At 44.7% G+C, this 9,712-nt stretch overlaps 1 protein-coding gene across 1 annotated transcript; it reads right to left on the bottom strand.

The window, feature by feature from the left end:
- Positions 1–683: 683 nt before the first annotated feature.
- Wdr77 (WD repeat domain 77) lies at positions 684–9,710 on the bottom strand. The gene is made up of 10 exons (XM_051199465.1): positions 9,400–9,710; positions 8,961–9,146; positions 7,165–7,306; positions 6,838–6,887; positions 4,226–4,296; positions 4,048–4,102; positions 3,543–3,614; positions 2,826–2,934; positions 2,249–2,317; positions 684–1,067 (listed from the first exon to the last, which is right to left on the bottom strand). Exons 1-10 carry the CDS (start codon positions 9,512–9,514, stop codon positions 908–910), a joined length of 1,029 nt encoding a protein of 342 aa, XP_051055422.1. The 5' UTR covers positions 9,515–9,710; the 3' UTR covers positions 684–907.
- Between the last annotated feature and the right edge of the window lie 2 nt (positions 9,711–9,712).

The following is a 9,712-nucleotide window of genomic DNA, read 5'->3' as shown; positions in this document are numbered from 1 at the left end:
GGGGAAAACACCATGACCAAAATCTTTATTTCACCTTTCAGTATTTCAGAGTTTCCCTAACGATGGATCTTATATCTTAAGAGTCCACAAAAACAGCACTCAGGCTTCATATCTTCAGAGGAGATGCCCAGAGACAATCAGAGTATCTTTAGGTGGGAAAAATGACAAAGATTTCTCTGTAACAAACCCTGTCAGTTTTCTGACATCGCTGAAACACCTTTAAGTGTTCTGTCATCCCTAAAACTTTCTATGAAATCTAGGACAGGAAAACTCACCTCTCATACAACACTGAGGAGGGTAAAGGGTGAGCAAGAGCAAGAACTACATTGCAACAGCAAAACTTACTCACCCAGAAAATGGATCTGAAAATTCAGTTTAACAGAGATTTGTACAAAACTGTGGTATTTCTGTGTCTTCTCAAGGTATACTGTGCTGGACTTTTGTGGATTGAAGTATTTCCCATAATAATGAATTAAACTCCATATAAAAATAAGTTACCCCATCTCTGAGTAGTAGAACTACTCCCACAAATCTAGTGATACCCACATTCCATATCCCAAATAACATATTCAATTCTTGGCCTTGGGAAGCATAAAACCCTCTGATCACTTTGTGGGAAATAAAGAGCATTGCTTTGGGAAAGCTGAAGAATAATCCCCACCCCCACCCCAAACTACTGAATACACTCATACACATGTGCTCTCCCACATATACCCTTTATAAAGGACGTTTTTCCTCCTAGTCACTATGGGCTGCAGCCTCCCTCAGGCTGAGAATCTGCCTGTTTACTGCATGGGACTAGAGAATAACATACTCTACAAGGCTCCTGTGCTCACACAATTGGGAGGCAGGGGCAAGCAAGTAGAGTCTTGCAGGTGGAGGGCTTGTTTCTTTTCTGAAATCCATTCTACTCCGCAGCATTCTCTGGTGCAGGGGCTGGGAGAGGCTCTATGGGCACAACATGGTGGATGACTTGATGGTCCCAGCCAACTGTGGTAAGGAGGGAGTGGTTAAGTGGAGACCACGTAGCATCTCTCACAAAGTCTCTGTGGGCTCGACTTCTAAACCTGGAACAAAGGCAGGGGGATGGGGGAGGGGGTGGTAAGAAACAAGAAAAAAAAACCCAGGTGGAAAGAAGACAGAAAGAAAACCTAACATACTCAAGACACGGTTTTTAAACACTTTACCACTTGTACAGTCTCATCACCAGGACAGTGAATGTCTAATCATCAAATCCAGTCTACTTTCGTAGGTGAAGAAATGGTAGGCAAAGCAAGGAAGGGGTATATCCACAACCAAGCAGGAAATCACAGCAAAGAAGGATGTACACCTAGGTCTTCCATGCCCTTTTCTCTATAGCAGGTTCCACTTCACAGAAGGGGTTCCCTTAGAGAAGCTGGAATGCTAGACCTAGCCTACAATCAGAATACTTCCAGAGCTCATTCTCTGCAGACCCACTGTGGGTGTCCATAAAGATGGCTGCACTCCATCTTGGCACAAGGGCAGAAAGTTCAAACCTCATACCTCAACAAGTCAAAGGTATGGCTGCAGAAGGATGTCTGGCTGTCTTTAAATAACAAAAAACCTGAATCTGAAGTGTGGCTACTCCTGACTCTCAAGATTAGGGAAGAAGTTGGAGCTAAGGTATGGTTACTGAACCCTTAGAATAAGTGAGGAAGAAAAGTCTGTTTGTTCCATATACATGATACTGTGTTCCCCTTTTTGGTTAAGGTATATAAGAGTGGTGAAAAATAAACTCATGGCATTTCAGTATTGACTGATCTGCCCTCCTGACCTTTATTTTTTCTGTCTTTTCTTTATCGTCTATAGCTAGACTTTCCCTCATCCACACTCCCCCACTCAGGTACAGATTTGGGGCCGCTCTTCTGGTTCCGACTACAGCCCCACAAAGACCCCTCCCGACAACATACGGACACAAATGGAGAGAGCCTCTATAGACAAAGACAGAGAATTTTCTCCTATTTGTTTCTAATAATGTGTAAGTGAGTATGTGCACCTGAGTGTAGATGCCCACAGAAGCAGAGGCATCACATGCCTTCGATCTGGAGTGACAGACAGCTGTGAGCACAATGCCATGGAAGCAGGGAACAAAGACAAATTTCTTAACTGCTGAGCCATTTCTCCAGACCCAACAAAAAATTCTACACGCATGTTCCTGAGAACAGACCTGCATGTCCACTGGTCTTGGTCCCTGATTCCTAACCATAGGATTCTACTTCAAACTTACACTTCAGAAAGGCTTGAATCCAGCACAGCAAGTGAGCAGTCTTCACTCAGGGAAGCCAGAAAGGGAACACTAGGAGAGGTAACAAAGGGAAGAGAAGATAAAGCCCACAGATTACACAACCAAAATCTGACTGCCCCAGCCCCAAACTCACTGTAAACTGAGCCAGGGGAGAAGGTAGCCTGATACCTACCTTGGGTTAAAGGTCTTGCTCTTACAATTCCAATAAAAATGGAACCGAGCCAGAGCTCATAGAAACCACACTGGCAACCAACTACCCAATGGGCCCCTCTCTACATTAGCAATTACCCAGAATTAGGCTCCTCTAGCACATGGAGCCAGAAGCCTAGCATTAATCAAGCTGTGTTGAACAGCAATGAGCTCACATTTCAACTGTTTTTAGACTATACAACCCTAATAAGTACTACACTGACTAGCTTAGGAAAACCAAGCTAGAGTAGTGTCCCATCTAAGGAACAAAGCTAATGCATTGCCAACAATATATTTCTTATCATTCCATTCCTACTCCCTCACCACTGTCCCCACCCATCCCTTCCAGATTCCTGGTAACAAACAGTACCTGTGTGGAGAGAACACCAGCCTAGTGACACACTGGGAATGCACAGCTGAGCTGAGGGTACAGCTTGCATTCTTGGTGTCTACAAGGGAGACAGATCCATTTTCATCACCTGTAGAAGAAACAGCATGTTACAGTGGCTAAGAACATATGCTTCAGGCTGGCAACAGTCAAGCATGACTTTAATCCTAGCACGCAGGAGGCAGAGGCTAGCCTGTTTAAATAAATATCAAGTTCCAGGACAGACAGAGCTACACAGAAAGACCCTGTCTTAGGAGAGAAAATAACAACAAAAACCATAGGCTTTGATATGCTAGACCTAGATTTGAGTGAATCTTAGCTCCTCAAGATACAGACAAGTTCACCATCCTGAGTACCAGTTTCCTTTTGTAAGGTAGGATTAGCAAATCACTGTGTGGCTGTGACAGTTATCGGATACTTTTTACCGTTACCATATGCAGTCATACCCACAAGAGAACATAATTCCCTAAACAGCAAAGCTGTTTGCCAAGTGACCCAATGATTTCTAACCATGCCCAGAATAAGGGAGCTTGAACAATGAGGAATCCGATCCACTAGGAAAAAATTATGTTCTCCAAAGAGAAATAAATCTGGCCTAATTCATGTAGTGCTGAAGTGTGCTAACAAGAGCGTATACACCCTGAAGGTAGCACTTTCTCATCCTCCCATTCCCAGAGTTCACATGTCATGGTACCTTACCAAAGACAAAGACATCACTCTGCTGAGGATGCCAAGCCAGGGAGGTAGGAAGGTAGCCAGAGGCATTGCAGCCTGGAAAGGAGAAAAGGGAGGTTTGGAACAAAAGCAGCCACAACCTAGAAGAACAGTTTTTCAAGAGAAGTCACAAAGTCCTGGGAACACTTTGACTGGGTTTCTTAAATACTGCTATGGCAATCAAGCATGTCCTCATCCCTGAGCCTCACAAGCCACATCTATCCATCAGTCTCCTGTCATTTGAGAGTATACATTTAAAGCACAAGGCACTACAACAATAATAACACTAGCCCTTTTGTCTCTCTCTGCAGAGTAAACCACCCACATGGAGGGTAGCCCTTCCCCTTGGTACTCATTGCCCTATGGTCAGCACAGAGCCTCAGTGAGACAGAGGGTGGGCATCTGGCAACTCTGTTTTTACTCTGGGCAAAGACAATCTCTTCCAAGTGGGTTCCTATACCACGCTCTCCTCACCATTGATCTCACTTACCCATCTGTGATGCTGGCTTGGGACAGCGGGTATCCCAGAGCAAAATTCTACTGTCCTAGGAAGAGGAACAGAAAAAGGGTTTCATAATGCAAAAGAGCAGCTGTGGGCCAGTCTCCACATCAGAGATCTGGGCCTATTAAAGTTCAGCTACGGTTGGAAAGAAGTGACTAGATCTCACCTCACTGCATGAAAGAAACATGGAATCTTTGTGGGGAGAGGCAGCAACACAGGTGACCTGTCCTGCATGAGCTGCAATGGAGAAACATGGCAGAAAAAAAAAGAGAATGTAAGAAATAGGCCTGCTTTCATGGTATAACTTAATAAATATTATGACAGATTATAAACTAGAACCACCAAAGGAAAAGTAAATAGTTATAAAACAGGAAAAGGCTCGGGGAAATGATGAACTGGTAGGGACAATAAAGTTCAATTACAGGCTTAGTAAGAATAGTGGAGGAATTTGCAGTATGGATAGTATGAAAGAAAGGCTATCACTAACAGTTTCCATAACAGAGATATAGACAGCTCTAAGTAGTACAGAAAAACCCGAGGGTTCTGGCACTATGTTTTAAGCAATGTGAGTATTCTAATACGCTTTCCCTCGAGTGTAAACTGAACTGCCTGTGCTTTGCCATCATGCTTCTCCCGCTTTATAGGTAGAATGTGTGTCTCCCTTCCAGCCAGAGTCTTCCCATGCCAGCGTTCAGAGCCTGAAAACCTAAGGCTCTCAAAGGAGAATAGGGACTGAACCTGTCTCAGCTACCCCACATATGCAAGGGCAGCTGTGACTTGCCTCACTGTTTCTAACAGTGAAAACTGAAAAGTAAAATAGTTGTCATAAGAATATAACCAATTAGCTTATCTGAACTAATAAACCAAGCTGGACTTTCTGTATAAGAAAGTGAAGCCTAATGCTGCAAACAGGACAAACTGGTTTTTGTCATTAGGCTATTTGTAAACGGTTTCTGTAAGAAAGTTACTGACACTGAAAAACACATGCTTAGGGAAAAAAATGTGTAACAAAAATTATGAAAAATTAACCTCTTGCAAACTACCTAATTTTTAAGTTATTCATGTATTAATTAGGTATGTGTTCCCATGTGCCACAGCACATGCATGGCGGTCAGAGGACAGCTTGCAGGAGGCAGTTCTGTTCTCCAGGTTTCATAGCAAACCACCAAACCATCTTACTTGCTCTACTTAAATCTTTTCGCTAACAATTTTTAAAATGTATGGGAGGGTATAGCTTTTAGAAGGTTTACATGTGAAAAACAAATCATTGCTACAAATTAGAGGTTGGAAACATCACTGAGGTCATTAGCCAGCCCTTCCAAGAGTACCCAAAATAGTCTGCCTTAAGGACAACCCTCCATTCTTCCATCCTCACTGTCCACCTTCAGAAATTCAAAATCAAAAACAATTGCTACCAAAATAAAGTCAACTGCTGGTTCTGTTAATGAAGCGAAATAAAAAGAACATTAAAGAGAGTGATGAAATGCCCTGAAAAGATGTTTTCTAGAGGTGAAAATTCAAAACTTAGGATTCAAAAGTCTTGGGCAGGAGTGTTTCCTGTACCAGCATCAAGCCCAGTATGGTGGCACTTGGTTGTAATCCCAGCACTGGGAAGGCAGAGACAAGTGAACCCTTGTGGCTCCCTGGCTGGTCAGCCCCGCCTCATCTGTGAGTTCCATATCCTAGTGAGAGAATCAGTCTTGAAGAACAAAGTAGGTATCTCCAGCATTGACCTTTGGCCTCCACACACATGCACATATTGACACACATACACTAGTCCCAGGGCTTATCCTCTCAAAATGGTAAGACTATACTATGTCTGGGTTAAGCACAATTTACAGTCACAATAAAGCTTGAATGATGACAAGAAAATGGGATCTTGTTCTGCAGGATACAAGAAACAAATGAATAACTAAGAGTCACAGAAGACAGGATAAGAGATGAGTAATACTGTTTATTAAGGCGGGCATTGGTGGCGCACGCCTTTAATACCGCACTCGGAAGGCAGAGGCAGGCAGATCTCTGTGAGTTCTAGACCAGCCTGGTCTACAAGAGGTAGTTCCAGGACAGCCTCCAAAACCACACAGAAACCCTGTCTTGGGGGGTTGGGGGGGAGGGACGGACACAACACTGTTTATTGATAAAGCCTGATGGTAAACAATGTAGGAAATGGACCAACCAAACGGAGACTCAAAGAACCCAACAAACACTGCGTATGGAGAAGATAGAATCTGTTAGCCACCGTGATTTAAAATGTTTGGCTCCCAGTTGGTGGTCTATTTAGGAAGGATTGGGATGTGTGGTCTTATTGGAGGAGATATGTCACTTAGAGTGGGCTTTGAGGTTAGAAAAGCCCATGCCATGCCCAGTCTTGCTATCTTTCTGCCACAGCCTTGTGAATTAGAATGTAACACTTAGCTACTGCTCAAACACCATGCCTACCTGCTTGTCCCATTCTCCTCACAGTAACAATCATAGACTAACCCACTAAAACTGGAAGCAAGCCTTCAACTAAATGCTTTTTCCTACAAGTTGCCTTGATCATGGTGGTGCTCTACAGCAATAAAACTAAGACACCCAAGTAGTCAAAAGGCTGTGAAACCATCAACAGAAACAGGAACAGAGGAAGACAGGTGGTAGATAATGGAACCTGACTGTAGTTTGGGAGTAAGGAGAAGCCAACCAAGAGAACACAGATTTATCCAAAGTTCAAACATCCCAAAGGAGCAAATAAAAGATACTATCTATAGCCAGTATCGATCAAGAAGGAATACTTACCTCGGTATGAATTCAGTGACACCTGCTGAGCCAGGTCCCAGATTTTGATGCTATAATGAAAAAAAAAAAAAAAAAAAAAAAGGAATTTTGACTTGCACTATCAACATAAAAATGAACTCAAACAGGAACATGTTTAACCAACATGCCCCATATCTGCATATCTGCCTCCTAGACTACTGTTGTCTTACTTATAATGTACTACCAATAAAGAAACAGACATGCCATTACTCACTAAGATAGCCCAAAGCATTACTTAATGAAATTAAGAGGATACTAAGGATACCCACAGGAAGTCTAGGGATGGGAGTAATGAAAACAGGAACCCACCAGAAGTCTTTGCTACCACTGACAGCTTGTGTGCCAGAGCTCAGGACAGTGACAGTAGACACAATGTCATCATGCTCATACTTGCAGAACTTGCTGACAATAAGTGTCTCATTCTCATCTAGTTCCCACAATTCAACAGCACCTGTTGAGGATAGAGTGGGGTGAAGTGTAGGTGAGGGAAGCACAAGCCTGAGTTAGACCAAGGAAGTAATTCATGCCTAGGACTCAAGCAGGCATTGGTGCAGAGCTAACAAAAAGGTGCTCCTGTAAAAGCAAAGACCACATTATGAAAGGGCTTAGCTCATGTCCAGGTCATTTGATGACTATATGAGGAAATCTTCTAAAAAAAAAAAAAAAAAAAAAAGACAGGGAAATCGATATAAAATAAATTGTTTGCTTCCAGAGAGAAGACACTGGGAAACTGGTTCCCAAGACAAAGACAAGACACAGCACAGTTGGGTGATGATATCTCTTCCCAGTGGTTGAGACATGAATAAATATTTGATTAGACTCCTTGAAAAAAATGTCTTGCAACAAACACTTTAATGTTCAAGACTGCCAGAAAGGCTCAATTTCCAATGTCCTAATTCTCAACTTCCAAGCCCTATCTAATTTAAGAATACAGACAGAAAAACAACAGGTGTGGTGCACGCCTTTAATCCCAATGAATGGGAGGCAGAGGCAGGTGGATCTCTGTGAGTTTGCGGCCAGCCTGGTCTGCAGAGTTCTACAAAGAGAAACCCATTCTACAAAGAGAAACCCTATCTCAAAAGATCAAAACTCACACATACACACTTGAGGTATTTTTATTTTAAATGGGTAGGTATTTTGCCTTCATGGCTAATTCACCAAATGCATTTGTGCCCATAAAGGCCAAAAGAGGGCACTGAATTCCCCCAAAACTGGAGTTAGAAATGGTTGCTAGTGGGAATCCAACTTGGGTCCTCTGGAAAAGCAGTCAGCACTTGTAACTGCCAGGTAATCTTTCCAGACCCAAAATACATGTTTCTATCTCACTGAGACAGGGTTCTCTATGTATCCGTGGCTGGCCTAGAACAGGCTGGCCTCCAACTCACAGAGCTCTGTCTGCTTCCACTCAGATAGGCAGCACCCACACCCCGCTCCCACCAACTTCTACATTTTATTTAATATAATTTTTATTTAATATCATTTTAGTATAATGTTTGATTCTTTGAGAATTTCATGTGTACACAATGTAGTTTGATCATATTCACACCTAAAGTGTCCAGGATTCACTCCCCTCACTCTTCTCCCAACTTCATTTTTCTTCTCTTTTTAAGGCCAAAACCTACATTGCTCAGCCTGACACTCAGCTGCCGAGCAAGGTGGCTGGGTTCAATACACAGAACAACCTCAACAGCAAAAGCAAACAGGAGGTCAGGCATGGTGGCACATGTCTTTTATCCCAGCAAAGGAAAGGCAGAAGCAAAGGGGGAGATCTCTGTGAGCTCAAGAACAACCTGGTCTACTTAGTGACTTCTGGAACAGTCGGGCCAACATGACGAAAGCCTGTCTCAGAAAAATAAACAGGAAGACAGGTAGCACCAACTGTCTTCAGCACCACCTCTTATATCAACATTCTCTTTGGTCCAGGCTGGCGGGGGGGGGGGGGTGGGGGGAGCACGGGAAGATTACAATCCATTTCTTCACTTTTTGCGTGAATTAACTGGGCATTGACCACCTGGCAGTTTAACATCTTAGAGGAAAAAAAAAAAAATACTTTTTCCCATCCCAACCTACATCTTCATTCAGTTCCGGGGGAGGGGGTGACTCACCTGAATCAGAAGCCACTAGGATACCTTTGTCCCCCACCCAAGTGAGGTCAGCTACTCCGGCTTCAGTCTGGACGCCCGCAGAGCAGAAGCCTTCGTTGGGGGCCGCACTCGGATCCTTGAAAAACCAGAGCGAGCCGGCCCAGCAGCGACCACTCAGACTGGAAGCCCCGAGCAGAAGCGAACCATCTACAGTTGGCAGAGGGAAGTTACAAGGTGTCAGATGGAAGGCCCGGCTCGTTTCTATGGTAACCGCATAGAACCCAACGCGGGCCGAGTTTGAGATCGGGTTTGTGGGGCAGGGCTGGGCAGCCCCCAGGTAGGGATCGGGAGGGCACGGGGCGGTGGGGGGTGGGCGTGGGCGGGCTCGGCGGGGGTCAGTACCCGGAAAGGGCGCCCGGGGCTAGGGAAGGGGGCTTCCAGGCCCCGGATCTCGGCTCACCAGACCGGTACCGCGCAGCTTCCAACTGCCGTTCCATGCAAGCGGGTGCATTAGGGGGCAGGTTCCACTCGCGGGCCGCCGGCGGCACGAGTGGGGTTGGGGTTTCCTTCCGCATCTCCACGATTCCAAACCCAACCTAGACCCAACCTAAGCGATGCCGACTCGGCGCTGGCGGAGCCCCACACGTGGTGCGCCTCTGCGCCTCCGCCCCTCTGAGGGATACGCTACACTCCTCGCGAGAATTGCGCCTACACCTCCAGCTCGCCTTCCTTCTGCCCTTCCCGCAGCGGGATTTCAGTTTGGGTTGTTGGGT

Source organism: Phodopus roborovskii, unplaced genomic scaffold (genome assembly GCF_943737965.1).
Source record: "Phodopus roborovskii unplaced genomic scaffold, PHOROB, whole genome shotgun sequence".
NCBI lineage: Eukaryota > Metazoa > Chordata > Mammalia > Rodentia > Cricetidae > Phodopus > Phodopus roborovskii.
The sequence above is the reverse complement of the archived record's forward strand: the minus strand, read 5'-3'. Positions and strand labels throughout refer to the sequence as shown.

What these genes read in the sequence shown, in the direction of transcription:
- Wdr77 (XM_051199465.1), bottom strand. Translation starts at nt 9,514, where the DNA reads ATGCGGAAGGAAACCCCAACCCCACTCGTGCCGCCGGCGGCCCGCGAG. An exon ending in GTCACTGAATTCATACCGAG is followed by an intron (nt 4,297 to 6,837) that starts GTAAGTATTCCT and finishes TCTCCATTGCAG; the next exon opens with CTCATGCAGGACAGGTCACC. An exon ending in GAGTGATGTCTTTGTCTTTG is followed by an intron (nt 2,935 to 3,542) that starts GTAAGGTACCAT and finishes TTTCTTCTACAG; the next exon opens with GTGATGAAAATGGATCTGTC.